The following is a 16,928-nucleotide window of genomic DNA, read 5'->3' as shown; positions in this document are numbered from 1 at the left end:
TTGTCTAATGATTAGACCTATTGACACTACACATTATTTTACCATTATATTTATTGTTTCACATTGTGAAACTTAATGTTGCTCTCAGGGCAATGTTTTATTTTCCTAATACTGTATTCAACAACAATAAATGAGTACTGTACTAGCAATAATGAACAACAGCTGGTCGGAAGCGTTACTGCGACAAATATAGCTTTTCGCTGTTGGACAAGCATGTGACTTGTTTTCTTGAATGAAAGAGGAAAAAAGTCTTCTGAACATGTGACATGAGAAAAAAAAAAGACAATATTGTCAAGGATGTAGCTGATTACGTGTCTTAGACTGTGGCGACTGACCTCAGGAAAAACAAATACAAGCTCTGTGATCTATGCATATTTGGATTACATTTTTATCTGTATACATTTTTATTCTACTCTGTGGTGCACTGTACTGTACAGTTTTACACAAGGAGGATTAGAAATAAATTTGCTGAAAATAGTCGTTTCATTGCTTTTTTTCCCCCTGTAAAGAAACTAAAAGTTATTCCGAGCGTGCGTTGCTGCCATCACGGGGCCCAAAGGGAGTGAGAGGCGCTGGAAGAGGGCGCTGTTGAGCCGTACAGGCAGTTCCTTTTGACTCAGCGAGGAGGGGGGTGAGGGAAAAAAACCGTCTGGGTAGGTCGCTCTTTGTTTTCTGGCAGGGAGGAAAACCAAGAGACTTTGTGACCGGCAAGATTTTTCAAAAACACCGCTGTTCACCGTTCACGTAAGTTCGATTCGACGTGGTTGTTAGATTGAAGGAGTGACGGTAGTGAACGACAAGAACGTTCCTGGATGGATTTGTGTTTGTAGCACGGGTTATGTTTGAGAAAAGACAGACACCGCAGTTAAACCGGCGGTGGCGCGACTGCGAGCGATGAATGAAAATTATATTTGGAAATGTGTTGTGAGCGGAGCAGAGACGAGGGTACGGGAGGCGCTTTGGATCAATCATCGAAAGCGGCGAGGGATGCGGCAAACTTTGGCTCGCCGCTGCTTTTAAACCAACAGCTCGTCCTCTATTTTTCTGTCTAATTGGCCTGAAAAAGCATGGCCGGCTAGGCTAACTCGGCTAACCCGCTAGCTTGTTAGCTCCCGTCATCAAATAACTTGAGTTGTTTTCTCAATGTTTTGTTTTGTGTTTACCGCGCATAGTAATGTCTGGGAAGGAATCAACGAAAGCGCCGTTGAATGAGACGTTAATTGTTGTATTGTTAGAACGCTTCATAATAAAAAGAGTGTTGTAGACGAACAATTCTGTGAACCGACACAAAGTAACGTTGACAATGAAACAAGTTAGGCCCTGCTGACGTTAGCATAGCCAAATATTATGACTATAATGTTGAGATGAATATCTACCGTAACGTTAATAAGTGTTTAAGGATAGACACGGAACTACTAAGTCGTTAAAAGAATGAATTTATCTGTTTCAGGTCTAACTTCTTAACTGTCGCTCAGTTGCGCCGAAGCCGAACTGACACTTGTTCAAAGAGGGTTTTGACCTCCTATGTAAGATACGTATCAAATAATAACCCCGTTTTCTTAGGTTGCCAGAATGTCTTATTACTTTGGAGTATGAGCTGTACGTGTTATGTTTTAGAATATTTATTTTTGATGGGCCAATTGCCTCCTGGCGTACAAGTATAGACGTCTGTGAACAGTGCATTGCATCTGACTTTTTGGGATACTTTTTGACATAGAAAATGTTCAGTCCTGTGAAATGTTTCTTTACATTTCAATCTTGTTTGTTTCGATTAATGGTTATGTAAAGACTTGTTTTTTTTTAAATCAATCAATAAAAACATTTACTTCTATTTTTCATGCAGGGTTCCAGTAGATCCCGAAAATGGATGGATATTAAAAGGAATTGTATTTATGAATTTAAGAACAACACCTTTAATTGGAATTAAAACGTCATAAATGAAGCTTTCAGGAGTCTTAAATGTTCACACATGTGAAGTCGAATGCTTTCATGTATACATTTATTTCAGGCAGTAGCATTTTAGGAGGAGCCATTATCTTATTTTAGTGTTTCACATACAGAAAGAATTAACAAATAATGCCTGAAAAAGACTGGGATTTTATATTTGTAAATAGTCTCAAATGTCATACTGAAAAGAATTTTTAAAATATAATTGACCAAATGTCTCTAGTGTTAATGTCACAAATCACACAACCAACAAAACGGTGATCAATTTAATCGTGACTCTTAAGAACAGATGCATGTCAGTTGTGGACTCGAGCCACTTTGAAGAACACGGTAAATTGGGCACATTGAGAAGTTGGTTGCAAAACTTGATTTCATTGGGAATAAAAACGTACTGAATCTCATTTTCCTTAAGCTTTGGGAACCCTGTCATGTCATTTTTGAAAGAATACAACTGCATTTTTAGTGGGTGCTTAAGACACATTTTTTTTTTCTTTTTTGACTTCACCATTCTTTACAGGGGTCCTTGTTGCTGCCTCACATTCCCACTCTCCCCTGAGAGATGGCCACTCCTGACCCCCCAATGGGAGGGACACCTCGGCCCGGTCCCTCCCCAGGCCCAGGGCTATCTCCAGGTGGTATGATGGGCCCCAGTCCAGGCCCCTCCCCTGGCTCTGCTCATAGTATGATGGGGCCCAGTCCAGGACCTCCTGGATCTGGACACCCGCACCCTCCACAGGGACCCTCAGGATATCCTCAGGAAAACATGCACCAGATGCACAAAGTACCTAAATTATTTTGCCTAATCAATTCCTTTGTTTATTATAAATCTTCAGTCAGTATTTAAAAAATGATGACTTGTAAGGCAGTATCATGCCAATGATCCTCTGCCATTTCGCATTCATCCCAGATTAAAGTTTGTGGATGTTGATGATTTATGGTTGGATTAATAGATAACGTATTCTTTATTGCATTATTTTACTTGCTTGCTTACGGGTTTGTAGTTAATTCATTCCTATGAAATATTGTTATTAAGATACAGTGACCACAATATAGTTGGAGCAAATGAGTCAGTCTTTTTAGTCCATTGTGTAATAACCGTGTACCTTTAATTCAGCCAATGGATGCCATGCACGAGAAGGGCTTGCCCGACGACCCTCGCTACGGTCAAATGAAGGGCATGGGCATGAGACCAGCAGGGCACAGTGGGATGGGGCCTCCTCCGAGCCCCATGGACCAACATTCCCAAGGTATCCATCCAGTTTTCACTCCGCTTATCCTCACAAGGGTTCTGGAGCCCATCCCAGCTGTCTTCGGGCAGTAGGCCGGGAACACACTGAACCAGTTGCCAGCCAATCGCAGGGCACACACAGACAAACAACCATCCGCACTCACACCTAGGGACAATTTGGAGTGTTTGGTAAAATATTTTCAAAATAAATTCATCCAATTTACAATCGCCAGAACAGGAGATTAAATGGTAACATGTTTTAAAAGTTTATTCCTGAACACCACATAGTTATAACAGACCAGCCAGTCATCCAGACAATAAAAGCAAAGATGAGTGAGGGAGAGAGACATCAAGAACACATCTAGCCGGTTTTTCCTCTTGTGTTGTAAAGTTGGCAGCATGAGAGGATAACTTGCGTGAAGAAAACCAGGGAGCCGGCTTCCATTTTCATGCAACCAAAATGGCAGTTACTAAAGGAAGATTGAAAAATGACTAAAAAGTACAACATTCTGACATCATGTGAATTGTAAATGTATGAATATTGGGATTTATGTCTAATATGAAATCTTACAAAGTAACGCCATGTAATTTGCAAAACAAAGGAAGTGCATCGGTTTTCGTCAACTCCACTGCTTTAGTTGGTTTAGCCATTTTAACAATCCAAGTCGAACTTTTTCTTCTGCGTGTTGTGTCTTATCACGCAGCTCCCGAACATATTCAACCCGTGTTCGAAAAAAAGCTCCTTGAAAGTGAATCTAATCCCTGCGTTCTTGCTCCCAAGGTTATCCCTCTCCATTGGGTGGCTCAGAGCATGCACCAAGCCCGGTTCCAGCTAATGGTCCTCCGTCTGGCTCCATGATGCCTGGTGGGCCATCTGGTCCAGGGCCTGGCCCAATGGAGGGTACAGGGGACCCGAATCAGGGAATGGGACAGCCAAACCGTGGGGGTCCTCCAGGTCCAGGTGGACCAGGTGGTGCTGTAGGTGGACCAACGGGTACTGCAGGACCCACGCCTTTCAACCAGAACCAGTTACACCAACTCAGGGCTCAGATTATGGCCTACAAGATGCTGGCACGCAGTCAGCCCTTGCCGGACCACTTGCAGATGGCCGTGCAAGGGAAGAGGCCCATGCCAGGGATGCAGCAACAGCCCATGCCCAACATGGCCACTTCTGCTGCCCCTGTAGGCGGGCCAGGGCCAGGACCAGCTCAGGCCAACTACAACAGACCTCATGGTGAGCAGAGGAAAGATGCGAGAAACATTTTAAGATTTATTTGTTGCGACATGCTGCGTACATAAAAGCATTTGTGTTATAAATGAACGTTCACATTTTTGACCGGTCTGGCACAGGTAATCCGACCTACCTGGAGGTCTCCTGCTATCGTTGTTGAGAATGATAAAATCAAATGTGGAAGTATATAAAGACTTGTGTGCTTTCAGGTATGGTTGGTCCCAATATGCCACCCCCTGGACCTGCAGGAGTTCCCCCAGGCCTACAAGGCCAGCCTGCCAATGGACCTCCTAAGTCATGGCCCGAAGGTACAGTTTGTCCCCAGCCCGGACCTATCTACCTATTTTTTTGTATGATTTAAACAACAATTTGCTCATTTCTAATAAGCGGTGCACATATGATTGCTTGACAAATTTGCTAATGTTGGGCATGATGTTTGTGGTAGCTGACCGTCAACTGCATGCACCACAGCCACAAATTCTCACAGTAATGGACTCTATTCACACATTATTTCCGCATTTAGGGTCTGGAGGCATCCTCGTCTAATGAATAACAAAAGCATCAAGCACTTTAAAATATACTCGCAATCTGCTGAAATCAAGTTACCATAAATTATGTCATTTTTACCGAACGAGCTGTCTTGCATAGAGTGCATTGTCAAGTATAATTCAACAGCTTGTTGAAAAAGGGCCTCAAGTGAAAATGCAACCAGTGTTTAGACCCTCTTTGCGTGTACTTGCGCTGGCACACCCCGCAGTAGTGGGTGGAGCAATGGTTCATTTGCATCAGATGGGCCAACGACAACAAAATCATACGATTTCAACGGGATATAAGGTGGTAAGAGTGCTATGTAGTTTCTGATTCTTGGAGTATTTTCGGTCAAAGACATTATAAGACACCTGGGAACGGTTGTAAATGTTGAGGCGTGGGGCGCGTTCATCACACTGACCAATTAAAGCAATCTAGTTACTTCACACATTTGTGTTTGAACCTCGTCCTGCATATCCCCTCTGGTCCCCCTCTTAATAGGACCAATGGTGAATGCTGCCGCTCCGTCCAATCCTCCTCAGAAGTTGATTCCTCCTCAGCCCACGGGCAGACCGTCTCCTGCTCCTCCCTCTGTGCCACCCGCTGCCTCACCAGTAATGCCCCCTCAGACGCAGTCTCCAGGTCAGCCTGCACAGCCCCCTCCCATGATGCTTCACCAGAAACAGAATCGCATAACCCCCATCCAAAAACCCAGAGGGCTGGACCCAGTGGAAATCCTCCAGGAGAGGGAGTACAGGTGAAAAGAGTCTGTCTCTGTACAACTCATTGTTTCTTTGCGACGAGTTCTCATCACATTCAGAAATTCAATATTTGCTCCTCCTATATCGAATGGTATTTATGCTCCTTGTTGTGCAGGCTGCAAGCCCGTATTGCTCACCGTATTCAGGAACTGGAGAACCTACCGGGTTCCCTTGCTGGTGACCTACGTACCAAAGCGACCATTGAGCTCAAAGCCCTGAGGCTGCTTAACTTTCAGAGACAGGTATACATGCTGACAACCTCAATTTGTGAGACCCTACATGACCGAGAGCTAAATCCACTTTCATGTTTGTGTTTTTGTTGTGCATCGAAATGTTTTGGCTTTTTCCTCTTTCAGCTACGCCAAGAGGTGGTGGTCTGCATGCGTCGCGACACCGCTCTCGAAACTGCTCTTAATGCCAAGGCCTACAAGCGCAGCAAGCGCCAGTCTTTACGTGAGGCCCGTATCACAGAGAAGCTTGAAAAACAACAGAAGATTGAACAAGAACGGAAACGTCGACAAAAACACCAGGTATGCGGTGTGAGGTCACCCTTGCGGGTTAAGGAAAATAGCAAAAAAAATTTTAAGTCCGGTGGAGGGTTTTCCTGTTAATGACCGTCTTTAGGTACTATTCATCCACTGATGTCTGCTTTGCACGTGGCTTCTTCCAAAACATTTTAAAGGATTGGTGACAGAATAAGCAATTAAAACACAGTTTGCGGTCTTGTCTACCATTCATAGGAATACCTCAACAGCATCCTGCAGCACGCTAAGGACTTTAAGGAGTACCATCGATCCATCACAGCAAAGATCCAAAAGGCCACCAAAGCGATCGCCACCTATCACGCAAACACTGAGCGTGAGCAAAAGAAAGAGAATGAGCGCATTGAAAAGGAGAGAATGCGGAGGCTGATGGTGAGATGTCCCTCAAAAATCTTTTTCACACAAATCAATACTCATTTCTGATGAGTCCATTCACTCAGTCCATCGCCATACATTTTCCTCTATCAGGCCGAAGATGAGGAGGGATATCGTAAACTTATTGACCAGAAGAAAGATAAGCGTCTGGCCTACCTATTGCAGCAGACGGATGAATATGTGGCCAACCTCACGGAGCTGGTGCGAGCTCACAAAGCTGTACAAGCTCTCAAAGAAAAGAAAAAGAAGAAGAAAAAGAAGGTGATTGTACATTTGGTGTCATGTAAGACAAAATGTTTTTGTTTAAAGTGTTAATCATTGTCTTGTACCTTTTTGAATGGTTTCAGAAGCCAGAGCCTGCAGAGGGCGGCGCCGCTGCTCTTGGACCCGATGGAGAGGTGAGATCGGACATTGAAGAGTGAAATCTGTCCTGGAAATAGCAATAAGTCATAGTTTAAGGCCTCTTGATTTTGAATGTGGTGAGGTCTATGACAACCCCTTTTTGCTGTATGTGCCTCCTTGATGCATGGTTCAACAAACGAGTTCAAGACGATCCGTGTTCACAGGCACCTAAGCGCATAACTATGCCAATAAATTCTGGCCTAAAATCAGTTGTTATCAGTTGCAGATTGCATTTGTACATTCGCGCTACTTTTGTCTTTTCCCCCCAGCCATTGGATGAGACCAGTCAAATGAGTGACCTCCCAGTCAAGGTCATCCATGTGGACAGCGGGAAAATCCTGACTGGTGTTGATGCGCCTAAGGCGGGTCAGCTGGAAACCTGGCTTGAAATGAACCCTGGGTGAGTGAAATGCCTGGAGGCTCTCTCACCCCATTTTCCTCTATCAGGCCGAAGATGAGGAGGGATATCGTAAACTTATTGACCAGAAGAAAGATAAGCGTCTGGCCTACCTATTGCAGCAGACGGATGAATATGTGGCCAACCTCACGGAGCTGGTGCGAGCTCACAAAGCTGTACAAGCTCTCAAAGAAAAGAAAAAGAAGAAGAAAAAGAAGGTGATTGTACATTTGGTGTCATGTAAGACAAAATGTTTTTGTTTAAAGTGTTAATCATTGTCTTGTACCTTTTTGAATGGTTTCAGAAGCCAGAGCCTGCAGAGGGTGGCGCCGCTGCTCTTGGACCCGATGGAGAGGTGAGATCGGACATTGAAGAGTGAAATCTGTCCTGGAAATAGCAATAAGTCATAGTTTAAGGCCTCTTGATTTTGAATGTGGTGAGGTCTATGACAACCCCTTTTTGCTGTATGTGCCTCCTTGATGCATGGTTCAACAAACGAGTTCAAGACGATCCGTGTTCACAGGCACCTAAGCGCATAACTATGCCAATAAATTCTGGCCTAAAATCAGTTGTTATCAGTTGCAGATTGCATTTGTACATTCGCGCTACTTTTGTCTTTTCCCCCCAGCCATTGGATGAGACCAGTCAAATGAGTGACCTCCCAGTCAAGGTCATCCATGTGGACAGCGGGAAAATCCTGACTGGTGTTGATGCGCCTAAGGCGGGTCAGCTGGAAACCTGGCTTGAAATGAACCCTGGGTGAGTGAAATGCCTGGAGGCTCTCTCACCCACAAATTTCAAATGCACTATTGTATTCTGCGTAATTGTATGTTGTCAGAATGCGAACGTATTTGTCTTCAATGGTAGACTCCTTGAGCAGAATAGGCAATTTGCCTTGAGTAATACGGCTTTTTGTAGGTATGAAGTAGCACCGCGTTCAGACAGCGAAGACAGTGGCTCTGAAGAGGAGGAGGAAGATGAGGTACGCAACCCAAGTTATTCTTCCTAACCAGAGCAGAAAGGTGCTGCGTTGCTCTCCTTGACCCTATCCAACACTTTTGTGTGAAGGACGAGGATGAGAAACCTCATGCTTCTGCAGCTCAGAATGAGGAGAAAAAGAAGATCCCAGACCCAGATAGCGAAGACGTGTCTGAAGTGGATGTTCGGCACATCATCGAGTAAGACGCCATCATTCCCCTTGGAAATGCCTCCTTTACAATAGACGACCGAATCAAATGTCTGTTAGCCTTTCTTAATCCGGCTGCGACAGGTGCCCGACTCCGGCTAATTATTGAAGGCCGAAACTAAACCAACTGCCATTCAAAAAACGTTTTTTTTTTTGTTTGTTTTTTTTTTTAATTGCTGTACATTTCCAAATGCCCCATTGGCCACTGCAGCCCAACTGCCATTCAAAAAACGTTTTTTTTTTTGTTTTTTTTAAATTGCCGTACATTTCCAGATGCCCCATTGGTCACTGCAGTCTCTGTCCCAAACATCTACACTACCTGTCGACACCATTTTCTTTACATTCAAATATGAACTTTTTTTGGTGGGTGTTTCTACCATGCGACTCATATTGTTTTTATTGGCCTCAGGCATGCCAAGCAGGACGTGGATGATGAGTACGGAAGTGCATCGTTCAACCGTGGGCTGCAGTCCTACTACGCTGTGGCTCATGCAGTCACTGAGAAAGTGGACAGGCAGTCATCACTGTTGGTCAATGGTCAGCTCAAACAATACCAGGTACATAGTCAAGTGGTGAAAAAAAAACGAATGAGCTCATCTCTTTCATTGACCGAGTTAAGCCTAATTTACCCGTTCCGTCTAGATCAAAGGGCTAGAGTGGCTTGTGTCACTTTACAACAACAACTTAAATGGCATCCTGGCTGATGAGATGGGTCTGGGAAAAACTATCCAGACCATTGCCCTGATTACCTACCTCATGGAATACAAGCGCATTAACGGGCCTTTCCTCATCATCGTGCCACTCTCGTGAGTCTATAAATTGTCGTCGTTGATCACTGTAACGATATGTATTGACACACGCAGGAAGAATAGTTGGTGGAAGCCAATTAAAAAGAAAAACAAAAAGATCACTGAAATGAATTTTGAAGCTACAAAGCTTGTGGGAGGATCTCCTTTGGGCAGATGAAACAAAATGCTACTGATTCTGCACCAGTTCTGAATCCTGGATAATCTTCATTTTTTGTCAGGCTGGTTTTCTTGTTACTTTTTTAAGTAATGCCAAGCCATCAGACCACAAAAAAGTCAGATTTTCCTCTGTTCAATACATGTTTGGGTTTGTTTATTTCCGTGACTTGTGAATTTTTGTTTCGACGAAGTGTGCTCATGTTTGTCGAATCTATTTGAATACACCTCAGAAGGAGTCAGCATCGTTTCTAATCCAAACTTACATATTGCTTCATAGAACACTGTCGAACTGGGTGTATGAGTTTGATAAGTGGGCGCCATCTGTTGTGAAAGTTTCCTACAAGGTCAGTTTTTCAATTATTATATCAAGCTCCAAATCTGATATATGAATCACACTCTGTATGAAAAATGATCAGTTTATCTGGGATAGCAAAAATTTGGGAATTATTCTGCAAATTATTTTCAGGGCTCACCAATTGCTCGCCGCGCATTCGTTCCCATCCTGCGCAGCGGCAAATTCAATGTGCTGCTCACCACATACGAGTACATCATCAAAGATAAGCAGGTGCTAGCAAAGGTATGTGTTCAGAGTCGAGTCATCACCGCGAGCTTTGAACATTGGCTTGATTAATCACATTTCCACACTGTCCTCCAAAAGCTTCGTTGGAAGTATATGATTGTGGACGAGGGCCATCGTATGAAGAACCACCACTGTAAGCTGACCCAGGTGTTGAACACGCACTACCTGGCCCCGCGGCGCTTGCTGCTCACAGGCACTCCTCTGCAGAACAAGCTCCCTGAGCTCTGGGCCCTGCTTAACTTCCTCCTGCCCACCATTTTCAAGAGCTGCAGCACTTTCGAACAATGGTTCAACGCCCCGTTCGCTATGACTGGAGAGAAAGTGAGCATTATTCATAGGATTGTCGGAGTTGGCAGAAAACGGAGAAGCACTCCAACTGACGCGCCATCTGGGCCAGTGGCTGTATCCAATGGCCTTAACGGTGTTTGTCAACAAAGAGGCTTGATAGATTGATATGATCCTTCAATAGCCACCGAACCCACATCTAGTTGTTTTAAATACATCTCATCATCCTCCCTTCCCCACACCCCCTCTCCCCCTCAAGGTTGACCTCAATGAAGAAGAGACCATTCTCATTATTCGGCGTCTACACAAGGTGCTGCGGCCCTTCTTACTACGCCGGCTCAAAAAGGAGGTTGAGGCCCAGCTGCCAGAGAAGGTTTGCCTCATTCCATTTGTTCATAAAAAGGCTGTTGAGTCCATCAACGTTTTGAAATGATCACGAAAGCAATTTTCTCTGGCTCTCTCTCCCGCACCAGTGCTGAAGTTCCCTGATTTAACTGTGGCCCTTTTGTGTTGTTTGCTAGGTGGAGTATGTGATCAAATGTGACATGTCAGCCCTTCAGAGAGTGTTGTATCGACACATGCAGGCGAAGGGGGTCTTGCTCACTGATGGATCAGAGAAAGATAAGAAGGTAAAGAAAAGAATGTGTCATTTTAAATATAATGGTGGGAACATTCATTTCAGAAAATGTTTTGGGCGGGGGAGAGTCAATTGACAGATGTATGTCCCATTGTTTTTCCTCCAGGGTAAAGGTGGCACAAAGACTCTGATGAACACGATTATGCAGCTGAGAAAAATTTGCAATCACCCCTACATGTTCCAACACATTGAGGTACAATTTTGCGGGGTTGAAATTTAGTGGAAGATTAGGAATAAATTTAATTCAAAGGATCTAGACGAAATGAAATGAATAAAACAGTAGATGATGTGTTTTTACAGGAGTCTTTCTCTGAGCACCTGGGTTATTCTGGCGGAATCGTGAGTGGGTATGTATAGCATTAGGTGAAGTTTTACCTGCCCGTGTGCCTTTAGAAAAAACATTTCATCCACACCGTCTCATTCTTGATGATCATTTTCTTCTTCTTGTCTGTGCAGTCCTGACTTGTACCGCTCCTCTGGGAAATTTGAGCTGTTGGATCGTATCCTGCCCAAACTGAGGGCCACCGACCACAAAGTGCTGCTCTTCTGTCAAATGACCTCACTGATGACCATCATGGAAGACTACTTTGCCTACCGCAACTTCAAGTACCTGCGTCTTGATGGTGGGTCACAACCCATTTCATATAGCTTACTACCAAGGTGCAAAATTTGTATCTCCATTTATCTCTTGAACTGCAAATGGTGGCAACGCCTAATATCTGTCTCGGTCTCATTTAAACCCTGGCACAGAAAGGGATTCTTGCGCCTAACCCACAACCTGTTGACTGGCTGTGAGGTGTATATGCTGGCCATTTTCCCACTGTGTTGCCCCAACTTGAAACTGAGAATATGATATTTAGTAAGAGCAGTCTTCTACGGTGTATCAACATTTATTTAATGTTCTCACAGGTACCACAAAGGCGGAGGATCGTGGGATGCTGTTGAAAACTTTCAATGACCCAGCTTCTGAGTACTTTGTGTTTCTGCTCAGCACCCGAGCAGGAGGCTTGGGTCTCAACCTGCAGTCCGCTGACACCGTTGTGATCTTTGACAGTGACTGGAACCCCCATCAGGTAATGTACGATCAGGTTTGTTGGCTTGCGAACGATCCTGATATGTGACTGAAAACAACAGAGTTTTCAAGTTGTTCTTCGTGTCCAATGCTGGGAAAAAGTACCGACGCCCTTCCTGATCCCTCTTTTGTGCCAGTGTGATAGCGTGGCACTGCGTTGCTGAACGCTGGTTTTCAATTATCGCTCCCAAGGATGGCAGATTTACTTCTCTACATAGGACCAGATAGGATTTTGTGTCCCTTAAGAAACACCTTTTTGCTGTTTGTGATTTTGAAGTATGTAAATAGATTTGATGTTTGGGAACTTCTCAATGCACTCGATATGCTTGAAGTGCGCGAATGCTTTTTACGACACCGTAGAAACCTGCTGCTGCTTTTCCATTTATCTTGACAGGACCTGCAAGCTCAGGACAGGGCCCATCGTATTGGTCAGCAGAATGAGGTGCGCGTCCTTCGGCTCTGCACTGTCAACAGCGTGGAGGAGAAGATTCTGGCAGCAGCCAAGTACAAACTGAATGTTGACCAGAAGGTCATCCAGGCGGGCATGTTTGACCAGAAGTCTTCGGGCTGTGAGCGTCGGGCCTTCTTACAGGCCATTCTGGAGCACGAGGAACAGGACGAGGTCGGGGCTCGTGGAGGCTGCCGCACTAGGGGGGCGTGGGTGGGTGTGATCTGAACGTTGCCACGTTGCCCACCCACCCACATCTGCCTGTGCGCTGGTTCCCACATCTTCATTCTCTCCTTATTTTTTCTTCCTCTTGTTTCTCTTCCTCTTTTCTCAGGATTTCGTCTATCCGCACTCTTCCTTTTTCTCTTGCATATTTCTGCTTCTTTATTGAAAATGCATGTCATAGTCCATGTAACACTTCTACTTTTTTTCCCTCCAATCTTTCTGCTTTCCTTGACAATTTTAGTTTGTCTTATTTGAAAAAAATAACTGTAGGTATTGCAATAACTTTTAATTTGCTCAAAAACTACAACATGTACAGGTAGTTGTCTACGCTTTCTTCATCTAACAGACATTTGAGGATTTTTTTTTTGCCTGCTTTGCTGAAGAAAGCGTCAAGTTAAAGAGAAGTGGCTCTGAGCTACCCCAATATTCTACCAGGTGCCCCGTCTCACTCTCACTGCCTCTTCTCTCTCCAGGAGGAAGATGAAGTGCCTGATGATGAGACAGTCAACCAGATGATTGCCAGAAGTGAAGAAGAGTTTGACCAGTTCATGGTTAATCTCACCCTACTTTCAATCATAAAATAGATTGTCATTGAATAATCCAAGTCCACTTAACCATCTGCGTTACTGTTGTATTCAGCGCATGGATCTCGACAGACGCCGCGAGGACGCCCGCAACCCCAAGAGAAAACCTCGTCTGATGGAGGAGGACGATCTCCCCGGCTGGATTTTGAAAGATGACGCTGAGGTCGAGAGGCTTACCTGTGAAGAAGAAGAGGAGAAAATGTTTGGCCGAGGCTCCCGCCAGCGTAAGGAGGTGGACTATAGCGACTCGCTCACCGAGAAACAGTGGTTGAAGGTATGTCCCAATAGAAACGGGTCTTTCAAACAACAGCTGAGCTTTCGTCGTGGCTCAACTCGCTAATTTTTTCTTTTCAAAAGGCCATAGAAGAGGGTAATTTGGAAGACATCGAGGAGGAAGTGCGCCATAAAAAGACAACCAGAAAGCGTAAGAGAGACCGCGACCATGACGGCGGGCCCACCACACCGAGCTCCAGCAGCGGCCGGGGGCGTGACAAGGACGACGAGGTGAAGAAAGCAAAGAAACGTGGGCGGCCGCCCGCGGAGAAACTCTCTCCTAACCCTCCATCACTCACCAAGAAGATGAAGAAGATAGTTGATGCCGTCATCAAATACAAGGACGGGTGAGCTTGTTTATTTTTGGATTGGCAAACGTAGAATGTTAGGCTACATTGACGCTCTGTTCACGGCCTCCACCACAGCCTATTCCAAAATTACTCTGTACCTCCTACACGAACGAATCCAAATAATAGCTGATGTATAATGCGGGGCCAAAAATGCTCAAAATCCCGCACTTCACCATGCTTTGTGCCAAGGGGCCTGCCATGGCCGCCGGTAGCAGTGCAAATTTTATCCTTTGCTGTCATAACTAATTATTGTGCATTTTCCTCTCCTCTCAGTAGTAATGGACGACAACTGAGTGAGGTCTTCATCCAGCTGCCTTCCCGCAAGGAGCTTCCTGAGTACTATGAGCTCATCCGCAAACCAGTAGATTTTCGGAAGATCAAGGTATGCGCTCTGATGTTTTTCTTTGGTTTTCTCATGCCAATCCACATCTGACTTGCGCCGCTCCGTCAACCAGGAGAGGATCCGCAGCCATAAGTACCGCAGCTTGAATGACCTCGAGAGGGATGTGATGCTGCTGTGTCAGAACGCTCAGACTTTTAACCTCGAGGGATCTCTGGTTGGTGTCACCTTGGTGCTCCTTTTTTACAAATATGCCGATGCCTTGCCTCACGGGTGCCCCGGCTTGCAGGTTTTTCAAATTTGCCACCTAAAATTTTGGTTCCCACTCAAGTGAGGTGTGAAAAGAGAGAGCAACAGTAGCCCGTGCACTTTGAGCTGTTGATTGACACGGAAAACAGTCAAAACACATGACAAGTGAAAGCACAGACACGCACACTAAACACACTGATAAAGTTGTAAGTCAAGGCACTTCGTGTATATTTTAAATTCACGGTTCCGGGTTAACTTTTCCACTTTCTTTAAACCATCAGATCTTCGAAGACTCGATTGTGCTTCAATCAGTATTCACCAGCGTGAGACAGAAGATTGAGAAGGAGGAAGACAGTGAAGGAGAGGAGAGCGAAGAAGAAGAGGAAGACCTTGACGAGGGTTCTGAGTCTGAATGTAAGTATCAGAAATCTGTATTTGTACAAAATGGTGTTTCTAAATGTTGGGAGGTCACGTCAAACTGTGTGTTCCGTCCCAGCCCGTTCTGTGAAGGTCAAGATTAAACTGAGCCGGAAAGAAAAGGGGGACCGTGGTGGGAAAGGACAACGACGGAGGGGCCGTGGCGTGCGAGCTAAACCCGTGGTGAGCGACGACGACAGTGAGGACGAACAGGAAGAGGTGAGCGAGGTTCATCTCCAAATGCAACGTACCACTTACGAGAACCAGAGGTCGACCTCTCATTTATGTCGTGCTTCGAAAAATTCACTACGGTGTTTTACAATGTCCAGTTGTGGTCAGATGTTTACATTTACATTCTTTGTCCGGGGTGAATTGATGAAGACGTTTGTATTGAAGCATTTCTGTTTTTTCATTATCTTTACCTGGTCAGTAAAATACCCATTTGTGATTGTTTCAGGAGCATTCGGCCAGCGGCAGCGAAGAGGACTGATCCTGAAACACTCCGAAGAGGACCAACGGTCCACAGATCTACTGGACTGGAACTTAGATATTTTTCTTTAGGTACCGCAGGGAGGCAGAGGTGCAGTGGGAAAGCCTAGTTTCACCTAGTCAGATTTTTTTTCTTCTTCTTTTAATAAGTGAGACCTGTTGTATTCTCATGAAAGTGTGTCATTGATTCAAAAGCAAAAAAAAAGTGAATATGAACAGATATGAACTTACCCACTTCCATATTTAAACATCCTTTCTTATGATCAGGAGTGTGTCTTTCTTGTTTTGTCGCTTTTTTTTTGTTGTTGTTGCTCCCAAATGGAAGATTGACAGATCCTGAGGCATAGACTGATTGTGGGCCATATAGAGAGCAGGGTTTTTATTTTGAGGTCGTTAGTTTGTCGTCGTTTTGAGAAGTTAGCCAAGAGTCACTGTAGTCCCAGAAAAATCCCATTTTGAATGCATGTTGCGCGTCGGTGGAAATGCACCTGGATGTGTCTTTGTTATTATCTTTGTGTAATTTAAGACTGCAAGCGGGATCATGGTACGGCCCACCCGCAGCCCCTCCCTCTCAGGTATGTACACAGGGAGGGAGGGACGGGACCATTTTCTCGTGTCGGTGTCACTGGATTCCAAAAAGTACAATAAAGGCTTCTCGTAATAATTATGAAGGTTGCGTTTTTAATCTGACCGCTAGGTGGCCTACTATCATAATTGCTCTTTCTTGGAGGCTAGTTACGTTGACGTACTGCTGCTACCGTCCACTTTTTGCATTAACAGCATGGAATTACTGTGTGCAAATGGTTTACGTGACCGTGCTCTTGATGAAGCCTACTTTTTGAACGTCTCAACCCAATTCAGCTTTCAGCATCATCAGCCGAAACAAAGTGCTGTGCATAAAACACAAGCAATAAAAAATAGTTTCCATAACTACGGTACATTGCCATTTGGAATCAAGACGGTCTAGACTTCTGTTACATGTGGTTGCATCGTCTGCAGGTTGCGTGAAGTTGTTCACCGAAGAGTATCGAGCATAACCCGAATTCTCTTAACGATGGAATTCTGCGAGTATCCAGTTGTCTTCTGCAGTGAGCACACCACTGCATTCTTTCTTTCAAACAATTTGCATTTCCTCGCTTGGCTCTGATGGCCTGCATTTCTATTTTCGGGTTTGTCCAGCTCACAGAATCTTTTATTTGACCTCAGCTTCATGAGGCAAATTAGAATGGGTTTTTATTTATTAAAGACCACTGCCCTGCACCGATGTCAAGGATGTATTGCACAAGGTTCAAAGTTCAACTTTCAGAGTGGGGGGAAAAAAAGCCCCTCCGATGTTTCCATGTGCCACGTGCGCACGTGAGCCTTCTGCAAAGGGGTTAAAGTTACTTATAGTAAAAAATCATCTCCAAGCAGAGCT

The 16,928-nt window shown here is 44.7% G+C and overlaps 1 protein-coding gene across 8 annotated transcripts; it reads left to right on the top strand.

Moving 5' to 3' along the window:
- Positions 1-631: 631 nt before the first annotated feature.
- smarca4a (SWI/SNF related BAF chromatin remodeling complex subunit ATPase 4a) lies at positions 632-16,175 on the top strand. Of its 8 annotated transcripts, none has more exons than XM_019858364.1 (34): positions 632-744; positions 2,465-2,728; positions 3,062-3,194; positions 3,957-4,409; positions 4,616-4,714; positions 5,436-5,691; positions 5,811-5,937; positions 6,052-6,225; positions 6,436-6,609; positions 6,706-6,873; positions 6,960-7,010; positions 7,284-7,414; positions 8,330-8,393; positions 8,480-8,589; positions 9,007-9,154; positions 9,240-9,403; positions 9,840-9,906; positions 10,029-10,139; positions 10,221-10,463; positions 10,687-10,800; positions 10,949-11,056; positions 11,171-11,257; positions 11,365-11,411; positions 11,521-11,687; positions 11,974-12,137; positions 12,531-12,758; positions 13,283-13,360; positions 13,449-13,667; positions 13,751-14,013; positions 14,293-14,398; positions 14,472-14,573; positions 14,887-15,019; positions 15,084-15,241; positions 15,480-16,175. In XM_019858364.1, exons 2-34 carry the CDS (start codon positions 2,507-2,509, stop codon positions 15,510-15,512), a joined length of 4,902 nt encoding a protein of 1,633 aa, XP_019713923.1. In that variant the 5' UTR covers positions 632-744; positions 2,465-2,506; the 3' UTR covers positions 15,513-16,175. The 8 variants fall into 8 exon arrangements, with proteins under 8 accessions (XP_019713923.1, XP_019713922.1, XP_019713919.1 ...); XM_019858363.1 differs by having other exon boundaries at positions 14,290-14,398; XM_019858360.1 differs by having other exon boundaries at positions 12,531-12,797.
- The last annotated feature ends 753 nt before the right edge of the window (positions 16,176-16,928 follow it).

This window comes from Hippocampus comes, unplaced genomic scaffold (assembly GCF_001891065.2).
Source record: "Hippocampus comes isolate QL1 unplaced genomic scaffold, H_comes_QL1_v1.1 scaffold48, whole genome shotgun sequence".
Taxonomy (NCBI): Eukaryota; Metazoa; Chordata; class Actinopteri; order Syngnathiformes; family Syngnathidae; genus Hippocampus; species Hippocampus comes.
Note: the sequence above shows the minus strand (reverse complement) of the source record. Positions and strands in the feature narration are given on the sequence as shown.

Excerpts from the sequence above, each read along its gene's own strand:
- smarca4a (XM_019858359.1), top strand. The coding sequence starts at position 2,507 with ATGGCCACTCCTGACCCCCCAATGGGAGGGACACCTCGGCCCGGTCCC. Across the intron at positions 6,226-6,435 it reads AACGTCGACAAAAACACCAG|GAATACCTCAACAGCATCCT; the intron begins GTATGCGGTGTG and ends TACCATTCATAG. Across the intron at positions 13,668-13,750 it reads CCGAGAAACAGTGGTTGAAG|GCCATAGAAGAGGGTAATTT; the intron begins GTATGTCCCAAT and ends TCTTTTCAAAAG.